Genomic DNA, 21,622 nt, shown 5'->3' on the forward strand with positions numbered 1-21,622 from the left:
GTTTCAGCCTCGCTGCTGTAGTTTAAAGCAGTGACAGAGTTAGGGAGTCATTGCTACACTAGCATTAGGGCATAGCTCATGAAAGGGAGCATGACAGTTTTATACTCAGATTATAGTTCTGTAAATACTTAACTGAGTTATTGTGTATAAAAAAGCCATGCTAATAATTTAATACTGATTTCTAAGGCAATACTGGTGATTATTAGACTGTGTTTCACCCACTAGCTTTACCATACTGCCATCCCAAGGACTGAGGAAGCAATTCAGAGCTTGGAAGTTAACATTTTTTTTCTCATTATGCTCATAAGAAGGTGATTTAAGGAAAATAAAAGTCTTTATTATTTATTAATAGTAAATTTAATAAAAAATATGTAATGAGCTTTTAATTTTATTTTTTTCTCTGTTTGGCAGAAGACTTTTTCAGTTCTCACTGAGAAACATAGTATTGTCTCAATAGAGAGCAGTCTTTCATACATAAGCAGGGACCAGGTGGTATGTGTGTATAAGGCTCAGGATGGGTCAGGAAAGTTTGTGTGTACATCTGAGTGGTCAGTTTCAGAATTAGAAATTATAGGAGCGGTCAATACTAATAGATGTTCACATCATTATAATTCTTTCATAGATATACTTGGTATATTTATATGCTATCTATAAATCTATATCACCTATTTCTATCTATCTATCTATCTATCTATCTATCTATCTATCTATCGTAACCCTAGCCTTTAACAACTGAGGCATCTCTGCACTTCCCACTTTGAGACAGGGTCCTACCCTGTCACTCTGGCTGGCTGTCCGGGAATTCACTATCTAGTTCTGGCAGGCCTCTAACTCACAGAGATGTGCCTGCCTCTGCCTCCCAGGACTGGGATTGAAGGTGTACTCTACTGCACCTGCATATACACATACTTTAAATTATTATGATGATGAAGTCATGTTTTTTCAGTTGCTGAACCTTTCTTCTACTGTTAAAAATTTGGACTGTTACCAGTTTCAAAGATAGTACTGCTAAAGGTATTTTGTATGTATTCTATACCTTTTTTTGTTTGTCTCATAATAGAAAATAAATATAAAGATATTTTCAACTAACTGTGTATGTCAATATCAAGGGGACAATGCCTCAGCAACTTTAAGGGAAAAAAAATTCACATTTCCTTTTTGATTATGTTTATCCAGATTCACTATTTTTTAAATGCCTTGGCTTCTATTCACGATAGATATCTCTCGCAGATCCAAATCTTGTTTTGGGTCTGCTTTCCCGTTCAGTTCCTGTCTTTGGAGAAGAGGGTGGTGAGCTGGCTGCTGAGGGGAGGTGAGCTTGGACTCCTCTGGGGTTGCCATTGAAGCTGCATGAAGGGAGGAGTAAGTTGCCACACTACCCAACTGGCCTGCCACGCCCTGCCTGCTGCTCAGCAGTACCACAGTCAGTTCACAGACCAGCAGTCTGTGAGGCATTGGGGAGCATGCCATGCGAGTACTAAGTATGCTCTCTGCCACCAGAAGACTGAGAATCATTGGAAATGGGTGGATGGCCGTGTTGTACATGGAAAGTAGCATATGGTGGCTAGACCTTTTGAGTTAAAGAGCTTCAGAAGTTTGTACTGATTTGTTAGTTAAGTCCATGAACTTAGGTGGCTTAAAATGGGATTTTTTTCCCTCTGTTTTTGGAAACTGGAAGTGAAAGATTCGGATTCAGCAGTGGTGCTTCCTTCTGCTTGCTGATGGGAGAGCCTGTGCCTCTGCTTGTTTCACTCTGTGCACCGGCTGCCTTTGGTATATGAACTCTGTTTCACCCTTACATGGCGTTCTCACTGTTTGCACTGATGTACCCACGTCTCCCTTCTTATGAGAGTGCCAGTCATGTTGTGTTAGAGTCTATGATAATAAGCTCATTTTGATGTGGCTACCTCTAGAACGGCTCTGTCTCCACGTGATGTTACAATCTGAGGTTCAGGGGTTTAGGACTATAGCTTTTCTATTTTGAGCCATACAGTTGAAGCCCCAGCAGAGATCCAAAGATAGAGAAACATGGGGATGCCATGATGGAAAGCTTCAGCTGTTTGGTCTGTTGCCTTTGACTCTGACTTTGTCAGCCTCCTTCAGTTGATGGCATCATTCGGGACATGGGGGACAGTGACAATCAATGCGCATGGCCAAGTTAATCACTGGAAAAAAGTGTTTTTAACGTCAAAATGGCTTCAGGACAGAAGTTGTCACCTCTTCAAGATGTCCTAGGGAAGCTTTTCTGTGAAACGAGTGTGAAAGAGTAAGAAAAGCTCACGGCCATCAGTTGACTGTGGTGACAACTTAGTGTGCATGCCTGTGTCGTTTGTCTTCTGTGAAGAAAGGACAACTAACAGTAGCCTCTGCCCTTTCTGGGGAAGTTTGTGTGGTGTCGTGAGTGTAGTTCTTGACTTCCAGTCCTTTAAAGGTTCATGTGTTTAAATTACTATTGACTCCATGCAATAGATGTAGCATGAAGCTCCTTCTAACATCCAAGATAATAATATCCATACCGTGTGACAAAGTCTATTCTCTTCATCTTATGCTGCCTTAATCAGGTGACTTAAAATACACTGGTCCTTGGGGAAAGGTTCTGTTATATTCCATTTTGCCTTTCAAAAACCATACATGAGAGCAGCATTAGTTAGTAACTGCTGTGGCTTTTGACCAGCAGCTACAGACAAAAGTGTTATAGCGGTCTTTCTCAAGAAATTCATGTTTTGTTATGAGAAATTGAGATAGTTTTAAGACTGCCCTTAGGATTCAGAAGCCAAATGACAAAACTCTCATCTGTATCATGAGGATATTGGTAGTAAAGGTTCATAGTCCTAATTCCAATACCTCTGAAAATGCGAGATTAAACAACAGGCAAAGCTGGGGAGAAGGGATATTCAGCTCTCTCTATGCAGTCAGTCTAAGGGGGAGGTGTGGATGCTTCTTTGCAGAAATGCAGTATGTATGTATGGAGAGTGGTGCAGCCCTACATGACACGATGAGGGCTAACACACTACACTCCATGTTCCCACACATTAAACATCCAAACATCTGTCCCAAAAGTTTTGGACAGACTTAACATCATTGTTTCCACATCAGAATCAGTTGTGGGAATATGAACCTATAACGCCCACGACAGTGCACAGCACATAGAAAGACTTGTTAAACAGGATTCTAAGCTTTGAAACAGTGAATTAAAAAGAAAACACATACCTTCCTGAATTTTCCACACAAAGGCATGACTGTTGTTTTGTTTCCCCAGAGCTGTATGTGGAGATGGTTGGTGTTGACTTATCATCTTGGTGTGCCATTCATTATACATGTCAGAGTCATCTTGGCAATGCTGTCTAAATTAGAATTTTCTGTTAAATTTGAATTTCAGGCAAGGAGTTAGCAAAAGTGTTACCTCAAATCTTGTGTTCCTTGTACTAAATTCAGTATTTGTCACATGAGTTATTAAATATTAGCAAAATAAATGTTACTCGTTACTTATCTGAAATTCACACTTAGCTATACATTCTGTATTTGTTTTTCCTATATTGCTTACAATCCTGGGTAGCTTTCAGTCATACTGAGGATCTCCAAGAAAGACAGAATCATGTTGCATTCACATTGAGAATGGTCTTATTAAAAACCTCCTCAGAAATGTGAGGCCTGTGTTGCAGATGTGATACAGGTGTAGCACAGACCTCTAAGCCTAGTGGTGTTGGAAGAGGGAAGATGGAAAGAGCCAGGTCACCTGATGGAAGAGCCCAGACTCTCCTGCCTTAGATGCAGAGAGCCACTGTGGAAAAAGCTGGGAAAAATAAAGAAAGCTCCCTTACCATGCTCCTTCCTAACCTGGTTCAGCTCCTACCCTTCTGTCTCTTGGGATGCTCTCTAAGGTGCTATGGCAGCCTGGTTATTGTGTTCCACACAGGTGGGTGGCACAGACTGAGGTGAACAGGAAACAACCAGTTCTTCGCGAACAACTAAGCGATGTTCCTATCAAAGCATCCCAGTTGTTTCTAGGCTGCAACAAGACAGCCAAGGAGTAGAGAAGGAAAAGAAAGAAAGGCAGTCTGACACCTGGAGTTAAGAAGTGACCCAGTGTGACTGGTGATTCTAATCAAAAACAGATTTTTTTCTAGCAGACACTTATCAGTCTCTCCTGCCCCTCGAACACCGGCCGCGGTTTCTTGCGTGAGCTTGGTAAAAGGAACTGGCTCACGAGCTATTGTACTTCTAGTTCCCCTCACACAGTGCTAGGAGAAAACTCCTTAAAATGTGAGAGTTCTTGGTGTCTGGCTCAGCTCACCCTGCCATGGCTGTCAGGTGGAGGTCATGGCCCAGACGTTACACGAGCAACAGGCTCAGCCTCACAGGCTCTATTCTGCCCATGGGGTCTGTTGGCATTGGACAGATCTCCATAGCAGAGAACGTTCATCTTGTCAGAGGTGGCAGTGGTCTTTGAATGAGTAGGCTACTTCTGTAGTGAGGACTTCTTCATGGAAACTCTAAAGATAAATGCCAAGCAAGTACCTGCGTGAAGCACTGTTTGCCAGATGTACTGTAGACAAAACCAAACTTACCCAAATTGAGCATGCGCACGTGCGTTAGCCAGCCCCAAGGTGCAGCCTGTGCCTTGCGGAGCACGAGTGCCTGACTCATCCTTCCCCTTGTTGCAATTGCAGTTCCCCAGGCAAGGCTTGCAGCAGACCCAGCAACAGCAACAGACAGCCGCCCTGGTGCGACAGCTCCAGAAGCAGCTTTCTAGTAAGTACCTGTCTCACACCGAGCGAGCCAGGGGAGCCCTGGAAATCAGCAGCAACCAGCCCGGCATAGTAGAGGCTCTTCAGAAATCACACTGTGTCCTCTAAAACACTTTAAAAGACGGTTTTAATTGAAATAGAATTCCATCACTTTCCTTCCTCCCTTTCTTCTGTCTTACCTCTCAGCTGCCCTCCATTAAGCCCATCCTAGACCTCCACTGTCCACTCCTCCTCTTTTATTTGATTACTTTTGTTACATGCATACATACATGCATACACACGTACATACATGCATACACATGTACATACATGCATAGATGCATATATGCATACTTACACGCATAGATGCATACATACATGCATACATACATGTATACATGCATACATGTGTATATATATGCATATACACATAGATTCATAATGCATGCATACATACATATATACATGCATACATACATACCATGCATACGTACTCTTTTTTCATGTTTGGCTTGGTCCAAGGTATTTTATTTTGTCTTAGTTTGATTAGTTTTAGGCTTACATTTTTCTTCACTTGGAAAAACCACATTTTTTCCCTTAAATTTAATATTTTCCTATCGTTTTATGTGACTTCCCCAAAGCACACCAAACTCTCTTTTCTTGATTTTATTTTATGGTGCTGAGCATAGAACTCAAGGCTTCCTATGTGCCAGACACATGTTCTACCGTTTGACTGCAACTCCAGGTCCAGCTCCTGTTTTTATAGAGCTAGAAATGTTTAAGGGGACATTCATCCCATGGCCTTGACTTAGATCACCCCTATGCCAGTATCTCAGGACAGAGTCATTTTAGAAATGGAAATGAGTATCCTGTGTTGTGAAACACAGTGGCCTGGAGTCATAAGACCTGACTTCTTTGCCAGTGTGGCCATTATTGACTGGGTCACGTTTTTCCCATCTGTGCAGCAGAAGGAGACAAGTTTTCCCTTGGCTTTCAGATTCAGTGTTTCTGAGTTACAGAGTGAAACAGTGGTGTGGCATCTCTTTGTGGCTGAGGAGGCACTTTTTGCATGCCCGCTTTGCATGTTGCTTTCTTGAAAGAGAGAAACGCCCCCTGCTATACTTCTTGGTGTCTCTTCCAGTCATACTTAATATCTTAATTCTTCTTTATTTCATTTTGTTTTTGTTTTTTTTTTTTTCCTTTTTTTTGGTCTGTAACATACAATGTATACTCGTCTGTGTCTTTATGTAACACATCACCATGTTCGATGAACACTTACCTGAGGTTTTTCTTTAATCCCCAAACGTGAAATACATGTGTGTGCTTTCACGTAGCCTGGCTTAACTTTGGCAACGTGAAGGAAGATCAGGTTTTTCCTAGCTGTTGTTTAGAAGTTATACTCTATTAAATAATCTGTGATTAAAACACTGGCACACGATGATATTTTAGAGTTAAAATTCTTGCAGAGAATATAACCTGAAGGCAGAGATTTGCTTTATAGTGTTTATAAATCAGCACTGAGGAGGCCTGCATTGCACGCTTGTCTCAAGAGCATGTCCACTTGCTCTGCTGTCCACAGAGCTGGAGCACAGCTTGTGGGCACCTTCAATCCATCTCTCTAAGCCCAAGGCATTGCGTTGGTCACTGTGAGATTCTCACATAGACTTGGCCCCTCTACGGAATACATTTAGTCACATGACATGGTTATTAACCCCAGGGTCTAGCCAGTTGGTCTGTTCTCCCATTCCTGAGGCTGTTACTAAGAGGCCCACCAGAGTTAGCTGCAGTGCCAATTCACATCGGTAACTTACTCGTTTGCTTTCCTCTTAGGTAACCAGCCACAGCAAGGAGTGACTCCCTGTGCACACCCTTCACACTTTTGAATGAAAAAAGAAGACATGAAGTTTTTGTTTGCACTGAAAACCAGAAAATCAGATTTAGTAGTCATCATAAGAAGTCTCCCTTGGTCTTTGGTTTATTTATGTTTTCCTATATTTTATGCTACTTTTCATGCAGAGGTATTTAAATAAGTAAAGGAGTCGTGGTTTGGTTTTTGTCGTATTTAAAGTAGGTTTTAAAATGTGGATCATGCAGGCCTACTACTCCAGATAGTGTGGTAGCAGACCTTTTGAAACTGGTGCTTTTTTATCTCATATTTACATAAAGAATGAATTATGGTAGGTTTAAATATTTATGTATTCACTAATGATTTTTTTTTTCCCTAACCCGTGGTGGACCAAACTACTGATTTGAAAGATCTTGCAGGTCTCACGGGAGTGGACACACTCGCTTTTCACTCGACCGTGGTGGTGGGGTGAACATTTGTTAGCATCACTTTAATTTGAAATGTTGATCATTTCATAAGCACTTTATGAACTTCGTTCGCATTTATGAAGGACTTTGCTTCGCTTTTGTTGTGGTCTAAAGGTGCTGAAACAGATTGTTGCTTAGTACTTCCACTTCTTCAGGGCTTCTGCAAGAGCCACCCTGAGATCTGTGGGAGCCTCTTAGAAGCAGCTGCCCTCAAATATGTTCCCAGTGGCAAAATCTTTACCCAGATTCTTCAAGAAGGTACAACACATAACCACGGGAGGCCAGAAGAACCACGGTGGAATCAGTTCATTTACTTACTGCCAGTTTTGGTGAAAAAAAAAAAAAAAAAAACTGTCCAGTTTAGGTTCTTCAGAACTTCATGCCAACTTGAGAAAAAAAAAAAATCTCACAGCTGGCCTTAGATTCCACAGTGCTCAGACTTAACATGGTTTCCAGAGAATCTGGCCCCACAGTCCAGAGGGTTCTGGTAGTCATCAAAGGTATACTTGCTGTTAATTTTGTATGGTAAGTATTTACAATTTTGAATTTAATTATTAATGTTGGTGTCAGTCTTGGTTGTGTATTGCTTATACTGTATTTATAAACTGGTGCAAAAAGCACAAGTAAAGTAAATTATACATCAAATTTATTATAAAGAAATAGTAACTATTTTAACTTTGTTCAAGTATGTGGTAATTTGCTCCTATTAGAGTGAAAAAAATACAGTAAATTATTATCAGTTTGTGTAACTTAAGAGTATTCCGTATAATATTTTTTTAGAATTAGATGCATACAATTTTGAATGTGAAGATTGCAGGGCATTTGAAGACATGTAGGGATCTTTCCCTGTTCTTTGTTGGGTTCACTTTCTTTTTGCCGTATGATTTCACATGTAATGTAGTCAAGCATACTGTGAATAGATTGTCTATGAAGAGCAAACCCTGTAGAACTACTTTTTTAAAATGTAGCTAGTACAATTTCAGAGGATTTCTTTCGCAGATCATTATTAGAAATAATTTATATCTTCCTAGGTGAGTTACCCATTGCAAAGTTTGACTCATTCAAATGACCTCAGATCCATGTTTGCTTACTTTGCCATGGTGACATCATGTGAACTGCTTTGTACACTGTGAAATACCCCCCTCCAGCCTGATTGTTTTGTGTTTACTCTGGGCTGGAAAAGACTTTGCCAAACATTAAAGACCATTCTTTCCCCTGAGCTCACATTCTCTCTGTTCTCAGACAGTGCAGTACATTTCAGTGGTCCCGTATGTCTGCTTTACTTTCCTCTCCAGAGTCATTCTTAAAATTCACAAAGCTATTCCCCCCGACACACCCCAAGGTAATATACCAGTTGACTGCATTTGCAAACCCACCAAAGTGTGAATGTTGTGCCTAGTGAATGGGTCATGTCCTGTCCTCTCTGGTCTTTATTCAATGGTTGTCGATGGTTAAAACTCCAGTTTCAGTTTGAACCTTATATTTTTGTAGCTCAGTATTGTAGACAGCAGAATGAGTGTTAGCATTGCATAGCATTTGTATGCACTTTACAGTTTGCAGAAGTTAATTTATTAATCATTTTGCACATTGAAGGCTATGGTTATTTTGTTGTCGTTGTTTTGTTTGTTAAGATGAGGAAGGTAAATCTTGCTAAAGTTCTCCTCTAGTTCTGAGATGCTGTGGGGGATGAGGAAAAACCTAGAGCTATTTTTCCCTGTGCATTCAAAGGAAAGCAACTGGAATTTTAAATTTAGTTATTATATTTACTGCCACTTAATTCTGCATTCTGAGAGGATTTTTTTTTCTTTCACATAGCTAATGCATGTGGTTGGCATTAAAATTGTCCTAAGGAAAAGCTCTATTGCAGAACCTTATCCATTGCCGGGTGGGTTACAGATAAGAAATTAAAGAAACAGATCTTGAAAATTAATGGAATTGGGTCTACTTACCATTTCTGGCTATAAGAACCCCTTAACACGTGTTATATTGTTAGCCGATTCCTTAGAGTGTGGCATTTCTTGTTTTATGTATCTTTTTTCATCCAAAAGTAGAGGGAGATTACTCTACAGTGGGTATCATTTGACCTCTGGCACACATACAGTACAAATATTAACTGTACTCAGCTCATGTCTGAGGTAGGGGCCAAAAGAAAGTAGGCATTATGCAGACCCAGTGAAGTCAAGTCCCAAATGACTGGCACAAGCTAACAAAGTCTTAGTATTCCGAGCTGACTGAATGACTTTTGCTTTTTTATTTACAAGGCGCCTACAATTTATAAATAGATGAAATTTGGACACAAGTCAGAGAAATTATTCTATAAAATCCAAGCCTTTAGAATAAAAGAGGTAAATCATATGGTACCCTCACATATATTTGGTTAAATTAAACATGTAATATTAGTACGGTAAATTATAAAAATAAGATCCAAAATTTAAATACGGTGAAACTTCATTATATAAAAGCAGTCATCTAGACTCTTGGAGAGGGATTCCTCCTTAGAAAATGTTTCTTAAGAATGGCTCTAAACCATGGGTGCCTGAGCTAGGTTTTAAAGTTATAAAGAAGTTTCATTGTACCTGTAAAGCATTCCAGGACAAGAGAGGTGTGGACAGATGTGAAACACACTTTGCACTTCCCAATGTGTGAGCATTAGGCTACCCTTTACATGGAGAAAAGCTAGCCTGCGTGTTTTGTTTTGTTTTTAATGCAGGTATTAAAACAATGCGAACTTTCAGTGTGAACAAATGGTAAACTAAAAATCATAATCAAATCAGTTCTGTGCTTGTTTTCTGAAGGTTTTATCAAAATGTTTATAAACCAGTGACAAAATAGTTGTACATTGAGATTAACACAGAAGGCAAACTTAGTCCTCCACGTTGTCTCCATTCATTCTGTGTGCTTTGTTTGTAACATTGGTAGAAAACAGACACGAGGCAGCTGGCAACTGTTAGCGAGAGAAAGGTCTTTTTACTGAAAATTCAGGTGCATTAGCCATTTGTTAATTTGTAATGGATCATTTTCCCTTAATGTTTGTTGTTATTTGTTGGCAAAATCAAAGTGCCTTAAGTTATAAGAGTTTGCTTTGAAATCCATAGAAACTCGGTATCAGTTCACAGTGCATTTATTTACAAGTCTCATTGCATGTCCATTGTAAATTTAATACTGTAAATGTATTCAGATTCATTTACATGCCTACGGCTGCCTTTGATTAAACTTCTTCCAAAAAATAAACTCTGCAGATGTTGGCTTTTGTTCAATTTTAGTTTCTCCCTCCCTGTCAGAGTACCTGAATGTAAGTTGTTGCATAATCAGTACCAAGTAGGTTCTGTGCCCTGCATTGGTAGACTCCAGAATCTGAGGTTTGGAGATTCTGAATGACCAGCGTACCTTGTGGGGAAAGCATCTCACTTCTGTGGGGTTTTCTTGCTGTTGCCATTGAGAGCAGGGAGTGGCCTGGTGTCTCCCAGGTGATTTTTGGCTTGGGGACTCCCAAGGCCACACAGTGGAGCTGCATTGCTTCTCCTGTCCTCCTGAGCATGCTCCTGGGTGGGTAGTTTATAATTCGGGGAGGGTAGGCCACAATCATTACAGGGACACTAATAACTGCATGACCAACACTGTTTTCAGCCTTACAGATATAATTCCCTCTGTCATGAGCTGTCGTTTCTTTGATGACCAATGTGCCATTTTCATGCAATATGTATTTTCCATTGACTTGAGGTCTGTCAATTACATGGCCACCTGGTGTAGTCCATTTGACATTTGGCTTAGGGATCCCATCAGACACACAATGCAGTGATAACGATTCCCCACTGACACTCTTTACCACCCCTAGTTCATATGTCAGAATGACTGGCTTCTGCCCAATTTCTAACAGGAAGAGTTTCTCGATATAGCCAACCTTATTTCTTGCTGTACAGCGATACTTTCCTGACTTACTCCGAGTTGCTTTGTAAAGGATGAGAGAACCATTGCTTGCCATCACATATGGGGAATTTCGTGGCCTATTCGCAAATTGTGTGCCATCAGGTAAAATCCAGATAATTTCAGGTGGCGGATTCCCATCCACAGAGCAGTTCAGTGCTACAGACTTGCCAGCCTGGGCAACTACTTTTTCGTTGAATGGGTTTCTGAATGTTGGTCTTCTCAGCATTTCCAGTACTTCTAACTGCACCACCAACACACTCTCTCCTCCTTCGTTCCGAACCACACAGGTGAAATCTGCAGAATCAGAAAGCCTGATGTTCCTAATTTCCAAGGTTCCATTTTGATGGACGGTGATTCTGCTTCCGTAGTATGGAGCCTTGACGAAAATATTGTCTGGCATAATCCACGTGATCTGGGGAGACGGGATCCCATCTGCTCTGCAGTCGAAGTGCTTTTTGGAGTGCTGAATGGCTGTGGCTTTAATAACAGTTTTGTTTGAGTACAGACCATTGATTAATGGCGGTTTAGAGACAATATCCAATTTGTATGTCTTAGTGTCATCCCCACTAGGATTCTGAGCTACACATACATACTGCCCAGAGTCAAGTGGTTTCACTTTATGGATGGACAAAGTCCCATTGGCATGAAATGTGTACCTGTCATTGGAGAATGAAATGACATTGTTGGAAGGCAGCAACCAGAATACATTTGGCTTGGGTTCCCCAGTGACCTCGCAGTCAAGGACAGCTGTGTCTCCAGCCTTGATCCTCATGTTGTTCTTGAGACTTTGCCTTATCCGTGGGGTGGCTGTTAACACTGTTAGGTGGACTTTCATCTCATCTTTCCCTAAGGTGTTCTGGGCAGAGCAAATATAATCCCCTTCCTCTGCAATCCCAACTTTGTTGAAATACAAGGTTCCATTGTGGAAAAGGGTGTACCTCTTGGTTCTGTGGCCGCTATCATCAGCTTGTGCTACACTGTTGACCACTGTCCCGTCAGGCAAACTCCAGGACACCTCAGGCACAGGGGAGCCAGAAGCCTTGCAGTCGACTTGGAAGTCTTTCCCATAGAGCACTTGCTTCTTAAAATGCTGCTTGTGTTCAATTTTGGCAGGTGTCAGTCTTAGGCGGACATGCATCAGGACCAGGTCATCTCCCATTTTGTTTCTTGCCACACATAAGTAGTCACCGCCATCTTTTTCTGTCACTGATCCAATAACCAAGGATCCATTTGGGTAGACATGGATTCGGTTGCCCATTCTAAGGAGAGGAAACAAACATGAGAATGCAGTGGCAGCAGTGGCACAAATTATCCTTTTCAGGGACTAAAAGTGGGACTTAGGAGATGGCTCACTCAGGAAGCTGCCTGTTGCACAATTTTAAGATCTGAATTTGGATCTCCAGTGCCCACACAAGAATTAGGCACCGTGGTGCACATCCATATCCCCAGTATGGAGACAGGTGGCTTTCTGGAGCTTGCTAGATAGCCAGTGTAGCTGAAGAGATGAGCTCTAGGTTTAGTGAGAGACCCTCATAAGAGTGAGGTAGAAGGCGATTGTGAAAGACCCCGATGCTTATTTACTTCTGGCCACCACACATGCACACACCAGCATGAACAAGTACATACATTGCACAAACACAGGAGAAGACTAAACATTGTCATCAATTTATACACACTCAAAGAATACCATACAATGTAGAAGTGGCCTTATTTATATGATGTTACTCCCATTCAGCCTTACTAAGACCCAGCTGGCACAGTTGTGCATGTTAAGTTATTTAGTGTGAAATTGTGACACATAGATGAAATGACAATAATTGTCACAATCAAGCTCATCACCATGTCCACCACCTCTCCCTTCCTCCCTCTCTCCCCCCACTCAGCATTAGCTTTATGGACCTAAGTCACTTATTGGTATCTAAGCCATTTGCTTAAAAAAGCTTTGTAACAAAGCATAATTTGCTGAAGACGATACAATTTTCCAAATGGCCTTCAATCAAACCTTCTTTATACAGTTTTTAAAGAAAGCTCATTGGTGAGAGGGATGCTAGAAGTAGCAAGTTCTTAAGACATTTTATATATCAAGCAAATGGATACACATAACATTGTTTGCTAATGAAGAAAAACAACTCATAGGTATGTGCTAAATTAATGCCTGGTGATACTTTTTAAGTGTATTAATGAAGCAACTTTTAAGCTACTTAACTAGAAACAATCTTTCCTCTGCCTACTACAGAGGACAGCAGTCTAGGATGAATTAGAAGCTGAATCACACGCTGCCTGGGCAGCTGTAAAAGGTTTCCACATTGGTTTGGGCACTGTGGACTGCTCTTCATTGCCTGTAATTACCACATGTGGCCACCAGGTGGCAGAGCCTAGCTTTAGTGCTAAGAACGTACTTAAGAACACCAGTGTGTTTCCCTCCTTTGACAACAAGAGGTAAACAGACAAATGAAACTAGTTTATCAATCTACATTGTTATCCTCTCTCCCTCCCTTCCCCCTCCCACTCTCCGTCGTTTGTGTGTGTGTGTGTGTGTACACATATGCATGGGCCATCAGTCCTATCAGTGGGTGTCTTTACCTGCCGAGCCATCTGGTAGACCCCAAAACATCTTATTTTTAAACAGTTATTCTTTTAGACATTTACAGTCTAAAAGACTAAAGTCCTGACTGCAGTTTCCCCCTCCCTCCGATACTCCCAGGCCTTATTGGCCTCCCCTCTCCCACAGATCAACTCCTTCTCTTTCCAGAGAGAGAGAGAGGGGAGGGAAGGAGGGGGACAGGGAACATATCTCCTAGAGATATCCACTGAGCATGGCCTAACAAGATATAATAAGACTAGGTACAAATCCTTACATCACAGCTGGACATGGCAACCCAGAAGGCAAAGGAACCCAAATGTAGGTAAGAGAGTCAACCTCACTCCCACTTTTAGGAGTCCTATGAGAACACGAAGCTATACAGCCATAAAGTATATACAGAGGACCTAGCCCAGACCCATACAGAGTCTGCGTTAGTTGCCTCAGTTTCTGTGAGCCCTGCTTCTTTGACTCGGTGGGCCATGATCTCCTGGCATCATTGATGCCTGTGGCTCCTACAATCCTTCCTCCTCCTCCTTCTGGGAGGTTCATCTGGCTCTGCCTAGGGTTTGGCCCCCATCAGTTGTGGAACATCAGCCCCCAAACTTCCTAGTGAACACATTTTAAAAGTTTGCAATGTGGACTGAAGAGATTAAGAGCATTCAGGACAGGACAGCAGCAAGCACCTTCATAGCCATCTAGCCTTCCCAGGACTTCTCAGAGATTCACTGATACCCATGTGAGCAGTCATTTTCAGATGCAGAGTGCAGCAGTCATTTTCAGATGCAGAGTGCTACATAGAGAATAATGAGATGAAGTAAGGGCATGCTTTTTGTCTATCTCAAGTGTGGAAGGAATTTCCTTGGAAAGAAGCCAAGGTAAAATTATGATAACGTATACACAAATGAAGAAAATAATTACTTCAGACAGATTTTTTTCCAAGTATTTCTCCTACCCTGTAGAGGAAATCTTCAGATTGAACCTTATTGAAGTCATAGGAAAGCCTGTCTGGTGCCGTACTGTCACCTGTTAGAAATATCTCCTAATGTGTTCTAAAACCTTTTATTCTCAAATTTGTCTGCATGACTAAAAATTCAACTTGTATAGTCTGCAGTACTTGGAGCTCATCCTTCAAGACTAGAATGTCTGAGAAGTGATGTGGGGTTGGCCTAGGCATTGGGCTTCTGGCATGATGGTTATGTGTAGCAGACATAAAGCCCTAAATGTTGGTGTTCTTGACGGTCCCTGCCTTAAACTGTGTTAGCATTGTATGGGACCAGATTTACAGACATTACTTGGTTCCTCTTAACAGAGATTCAGATTCAATAGAGCTGGTCAGACACATTGACCTCAGTGCTTAGAAAAAATTCTCAGGTTGCTTATGAGCCATTAAGTTTGAGACCCAGAATCAAATTTTAGTGTGCATCACAATTACCTTAGGGGCTTCTAAGAACACAGACTCCTTATCAAAACAACCCTGCTTCTGATTCAAATTCTTGGCTAATGTTAATGATATTAGTAGAAAGGTAACCTTAAAAAATGATTGAAAGTGACAGGCCTCAAATCTGATCTAACCATGTTACAATATGTAACATTCCCCTATTGACCAACACTTGAAAAACAGTGGCATAAGAAAAGGCTTATCTGCTTAGGAGAGGGCTGGGAACTTCCAAGTAGCCTTGATGTGAAAAACTTCAAAAAGAGACAAAACATCAGTTTAACAAGATTGTCTTTCCTTCAGCTGTCAACTTGACAAGGCCAAAAATTAACCGAGAGTCTCAATTGATGGATTTTTACACACTACATTGGCCTGTGTGTGTCTGTGGAAGGTTGTGTTGACTGGTAACGAGGATACCAGCCCTCCCTAGTTGACACCATCCCTAAGCATTTGGGCCTGACCTGTGTAAGAAATCTAGCAGAACATGATCCAGTGAGTGAGCCAGCAAGCAGCATGTCCCCATGTTCCTGCTTCAAGTTCCAGCCTTGAGTTTTCCTTGAGTTCCAACCCTGAGTTCTCTCAATGTTCTCTATAATCTGGGAGCTGAAATAAGCCCTCTCTTCCCCTGAATTGTTTTTGGTCATAGTGTTTGTCACAGCAACAAGAAAAAAACAGGACAAAAATGATATAACAGGTATAAATATATACACTTGATACTTGATATGGCACCACCTGGATGTAATATATATATATATATATTTAAATATATATTTATATATATATATTTAAATATATATTTTTATATATGTATATATACATATTAGATATTATAATCTATAATATTATTAAATATAAAGAATTAAGTTCAATGCAATGATAGCAGAAATGTCAATATTTGATTTTTATATTGGACATAAAAACTAAGAACCATTTGAGTTTGACCACACTATAGAGAAAACCGATCTAACACACATTTTTGGAACACGTCATTTAACCAGTGTAACACATACTCGTCTCATCAGCACATGGAATCTTCTCTAGGTCACCTCATATGTCAAGTCTCAATAAATTTTAAAAATTGAAATTATGTTGTATTTCTTTTAAGACAAATGAAATTCAACAAGAATGAAAAGGCGTGCAGGTAAATGGGAATGAGATAACATGCTACTAAGTGAACAGAGGGTAATCGAAAGCTTAAAAGAGAATTTTAAGAACATTAAAATTGCAGCAGACTATCAAAACCTGTATGATTCAGCAAAATCAGTATTGAGAAACATTTATAGCAAGATGTGCAATTTAAAAAAAAAAAAGGTTTCAAGCACAGGATTTTCAAGGACTTAGGGTAGGTAACAAAACAAAACCCAAATTAAAGGAAAAGTAACAGAGGGGAAAAAAAAAAAACCCCAAATTACAAAAGGGCAATGAAATCTGCGGGTTAAAAAAGGGATAAATACTGTATCAAAACCTTTACATAGATTAATTTAAAAAAGGGGACAGTCACATAAATCAAAATGGAAACATTACAACTACTTACAATAGTTAATATTGTAACTTGACAGGATCTAGAATCACTCAAGACATAAGTCTCTAGGCAAACCTATGAGGAATCAGCTTGGTTGTCTAGGTTAGGATCTGAGCATGACTGGAGAGATTTTGTTGATTAATTGAAAAGACACACCTAAATGTAGACAGTGTCTTCCAGCAGCAGCAGCAGCAACATAAGTCATCACAGCCGTATTATCAAAACTACAGTTAAATACCATCTTCCCCCCCCCAATTAGATTGACTATTACCAAAAAAAAAAAAATGAATAAAGAAAATTTTAAAATATGCTGACAGATGTGAAATGAAAGGAATCATCCACTGTTGGTTTGGAGTATAAATTAGTACAGGCTGTGGAAGGCACTATGGAGATCCCTTGAAAGGCTAAAAATAGGTATAATCTAGTGATGTCACTTTTGGTTTTATATGCAAAGAAAATGAAGTCAGCACACAAAAGAGATATCTGCCTGTTTCTGTTTATGTGTCATTTATTCTTGCTAAAGTGAAAAACAAACCAGCCTAAGTGTCCATTAACAAGAAAATAGACAAAGGAAACATGATGTAGTATCACAATGGAATATTATTCAAATATAGTGAGAATGAGCCAGGTGGTGGTGGTGCATGCCTTTAATCCCAGCACTTGGCAAACCAAGATAGTTGGATCTCTGAGTTCAAGGCCAGCCTGGTCTGCAGAGCTAGGTCAAGGACAGCTAAGGCTACACAAAGAAATGAAACCCCTGTCTTAAACAAAGAAACAAACCCAAACAAACAAAAATAATGAGAATGAAATATGATCATTTTGTAGCAAAATGGATAGAAATAGAGGGTGTTAGGTCGAATAGCCAGATACAAGTCGATAAGTATCGATAAGTATATACGGAAACAACTAAACCCATTCTAAAGTAGTGGTGTCATTACTAGAGGCTGAAAGTGTGGCAGGGGGAAAGATAGTTGGGGACAGAAGCATAGATTCATAGGATTTGTATGTTCTGTGTGCATGTATGGAAGTGTTACAGTAAATCCTGTTTCTTTGGAAAATCATTATATATTAACAAAGCGTTTTAAACTATGGTATACCCATATGATATAATGCTGTGTATAAAAAATGGAATAAATTATTGATAGAAAAAGAAGGTCCAAAGCAAGAGTGTTGAAGCCCTTTGACCTACTTGCTCTGTTTCTTGTTGGTGAGCTCATCTACTGTGCTGCAACTGCTTTTGCTGACATCAGAAGTCAGCTTCCTTGGTCTGACAAATTGAAGTGAAGACCAAGCCTTCAGTGCCAGACAAGGGTTACTGACACTTAGCTTCAGGGACAGTGCAGCTACTGGCTCTTAGCATTTCCAAAGTGAAGACAGCCATTGTTGAACTCCCCAGACCTGGTGGTATAAGCCAATCGTATTTCTGTTCAGTGTATATTTATTCTACTCATTCTGTTCCTCTAGAGAACCCTGATGCTACAGAAACACAAAAGATTATTTTAAAACTACTCTGAAAAAGTATATGGCAAAATGACAAGAATTTTCAAAGTACTGAGCAAGTTTCTGGAAGCATATGGCCTACTAAAACTGATCAAAAAATAGAAACAGTAATGATACGTTGCAGCAGTAATGAAAAGTCTTCCAGCTAATAAAAATTCTAGTATCTTACAGCTGTACCTATGGTTTATATGAATATATAAAGAGTTACCTCTATTTCTTCTGAAAGTATACATAGGATGCCAGGAACTCTGGCAATATATTTTTAAAGGTGCAACATTTTTGTCATTCTAAACCAAAACAAAACAATATAAAAATCCACACCCATGGTGAACACAAATGCAAATTTTCTCAATGAAATTCAAGTAAATTTAATTCAGCATTTCAATATGTTCATAGAACATGATCAGTTAGAGTTAATCCCAGGAATGCTGGGATGGTTTAACATTTGCAAATCAATAAGCTTAATACAACACGATTAAAGACAAAGTCATATAATTATCTTTACAGATGCAAGAAAAGCTCTTGGTAAGGCTCAGTGTCCTTTTATAATAAATCAACAAGTCGATACTGAGGGAACATATCTCAAAACATTAAACCCTGTATATGAAAAATCTAACATAAATATCACACCGGACCAGAAAAGACAAAAAGTGTGTCTTAGGTTGAAACAAAACTGTTTCTATTTTCACTGTTCTTACTCAAGGCCAAAAGAATTGTTAACTTGTTCTTTCAATGAAAACCCCATCAAAATTCCAATCGCTTTCTTCCAAGAGGTCAATAAAGCAATTCTATAATTCATACAGAGCTGCAAAGAGTCAGAGTAGCTGCAGCAATTCTGTGTGTGTGTGTGTGTGAGAGACAGAGAGACAGAGAGACAGAGAGACAGAGAGACAGAGAGACAGAGAGACACACACACAGAGAGAGAGAGAGAGAGAGAGAGAGAGAGAGAGAGAGAACACTAGTATTTAGAAAACACTATAAAGCTGATAAGGGAAGTAGTGAAGATACTGAATGTCAAGATGGGAACATATACAGGGGAGAAAATACATGTAAGCATGTGGATTCTAAAGACCACACTCTCTAGCTCAGCATTTTAAAACTTTACATCTTAGTGAATTACAGTTTAACATTTAAGGTAATTTTGATTCCTGAAAAACCTGAAAATTAGTATTGACATTTGAATCAAAAATTACAAATTTGTTCATTATATTCTGTACCAACTTACTGTAACAGTAGGAAAAAGTACTTCAATTTCCAAGTGTCCTTGTAAATTCATATATACTATTTTTAATTTGTATTGCATGTATATTTTAATAAATAAATGTTAATGAAAAAGTACTCAGCTTCATCTCTTTCTAGCATTATATAAAACCATTACACAAAGTCATGGAGAGCACCATTTATAATTCACACGCTATAATTTTTGCTTTTCAAAAACAGGATTTAAGATATAGTGAGCAGTATACAGTGAATATCAATTTTTATAAAGAATACAGTAAAAAAGGTTTATATCTGGTAACATCAAGTTTATGGAATTTTGGATATATTTTACTTGGGGGAGGTCTTAATGTGCCTTTCATAAAGTGTATTGTAAGTTTAAGAATGGATTATGACATGATTAAAGTGTGTAGCATCAGGTCCTGAATTAAACATAGCATCTTCTTCCAACAGCCTCAACATTGTGAGTTCTCTTTTAGATGCAGAAATTGTGAATAATTTTACACAGTTTTCATTTTTAAAGTAGCTACAAGAAAAGGAACAACTTCCACCAGTATGGAAGCTAATAAGCTTCTCCCATAGCTCTCAGCTGTCCAAGCCAAGAATCTGGATCAGAGTGAAGCACATACGAGTGATTTTGTATTCAGTGATGTCAGATGGAATGCCTTTCTTTAGATAGAGTCACCTTCCTGTGCATCCTGGATTATCTTTGACGATGCTGCCAGCTTTGCTGCATCTCTTTTCCATTTTAAAAGTTGTATAGCTAAGTTAACAAAGGAAATAATTCTAAAACCCTTACCTGTGCCACTGGTCGATGACAGCTTTGGATGGTAACCTCCAGATTATTGTGGGTTTTGGATCTCCAGTAGCTGAGCAGTTCAGTAGTAATTTCTCACCCAAATTCACCTCTGTCCATTTCTGAGAGGCGGTTTCTATCTTGGGGACTGTCTCTCGCTCTTCCACTGTAAGTATCACTACCCTTCTCTCCGAGCCTGAGGAGCTGGTGGCAATGCATTCGTAAGTGCCCCTGACGGAAGGATTGATGTTTCTTATATGCAGAGTCCCATCTGGATACAAGAAAAACTTGGAACGAGTTAACTGCAGTGGTTTTAGTTCCGTCCCATCATAGAGGACCCAATGAACACTGGGCTGGGGAGTTCCTTTTGCAGTGCAGGGCAGTTTCAAACTTTCACCTAAAACCCCAATGATGGCTTGCCTCTTTTGCTCTATAATAACAGGGGGAGCTGTGATGACTTGTATCTTAACCAACAGTGAATCCTGGCCAGATGGGTTGCTGGCTACACACTTATAGAAACCGCGATCATAAACACTCAGATTATGGATGATCAATGTTCCATCAGGTGTTACCCGGATCTTTCTGCTTCCCTTGGGTGTTTCTGAGACCACTGTTTGGTTGGCAAGTATCCAGGAAATTGTAGGTCTTGGCATACCTTCTACTCTGCACTTCAGTTCCACAGTACTTCCAGAATGAACTGTGATCTCCTTGACATGTCTCTCCAGAATCCTAGTAGGGTAGGAGACCACGGACAAAGTGACATGAAGGTGGTCTGTGCCTAGTGGATTAGACGCAGAGCACAGGTACTGTCCACGGTCCTGAATACTGACCCTCCGGATGGACAAGGTGCCATTGGGATATACATGGAACCGGCTTTTCTGTGTCCCTTGGGATATTTCAAGTCCTGGTAAGATGAAAAAAAATATATAGATGAGTTCATCATCATTGTTGACTGACAAAAAAAATACATTTGAACTAATAAGCATAGTCTTCAGATGGCTAAAGCTTTTTTTCAATTTTTTATTCACATAAATTTAAATTTAAAAGCCAGATAGTTCAACATGACATTTATGTAATATATATATATATATATATATATATATATATATATATATATATATATATGTGTGTGTGTGTGTGTGTGTGTGTGTGTGTGTGTGTGTATGTATATATATATATTTATATATACACACATACATATATATGATCAACTTTCAAAGTATTTTTAGCTTTAACATTTTTGTTCATTTATTTTAATGTTTTTATTTTTGATATTATAGCATGATTAGGTCATTTCACCCTTTCCCTCTCCTCCCTCCAATTCCTCTATGTAACCCCTCTTGTCTCTTTCAATTTTTTGGCCTCTTTTTCTTTAATTTTTGTTGTATGTATGTGTATGTGTATATATATATATACATATATATGTGTATATATATGTGGGTATATACTATAGTATGTATAAACATATAAATATGATCTTCTCAGCCTATACAATGTTACCTGTATGTATATGGTTTTAGTGCAGAACATTTAATATCAGATAAATAATTGGTACTAAATGTTGTTTTAAAATGTTGTTTTAAAATGTTGTTTTAAAATC

The 21,622-nt window shown here is 39.5% G+C and overlaps 2 protein-coding genes across 18 annotated transcripts in view; one reads left to right on the forward strand and one right to left on the reverse strand.

The window, feature by feature from the left end:
- The window catches only part of Med12l (mediator complex subunit 12L), a 290,187-nt gene extending 279,916 nt beyond the window's left edge, over window positions 1-10,271 (forward strand). For all 14 annotated transcript variants that reach the window (XM_076932420.1, XM_076932432.1, XM_076932433.1 and 11 more), the window contains 2 exons: window positions 4,671-4,752; window positions 6,558-10,271. In XM_076932420.1, the coding sequence (XP_076788535.1) occupies window positions 4,671-4,752; window positions 6,558-6,610 (135 nt within the window). In that variant the 3' untranslated portion in view covers window positions 6,611-10,271. The remainder of the gene's footprint in view (window positions 1-4,670; window positions 4,753-6,557) is intronic.
- Igsf10 (immunoglobulin superfamily member 10) overlaps window positions 9,823-21,622 on the reverse strand; it is a 28,926-nt gene continuing 17,126 nt past the window's right edge. For all 4 annotated transcript variants that reach the window (XM_034500458.2, XM_034500459.2, XM_076932418.1 and 1 more), the window contains 2 exons: window positions 20,026-20,926; window positions 9,823-12,226 (listed from right to left, as the gene is read on the reverse strand). In XM_034500458.2, the coding sequence (XP_034356349.1) occupies window positions 10,318-12,226; window positions 20,026-20,926 (2,810 nt within the window). In that variant the 3' untranslated portion in view covers window positions 9,823-10,317. The remainder of the gene's footprint in view (window positions 12,227-20,025; window positions 20,927-21,622) is intronic.

This window comes from Arvicanthis niloticus, chromosome 4, assembly GCF_011762505.2.
Source record: "Arvicanthis niloticus isolate mArvNil1 chromosome 4, mArvNil1.pat.X, whole genome shotgun sequence".
NCBI lineage: Eukaryota > Metazoa > Chordata > Mammalia > Rodentia > Muridae > Arvicanthis > Arvicanthis niloticus.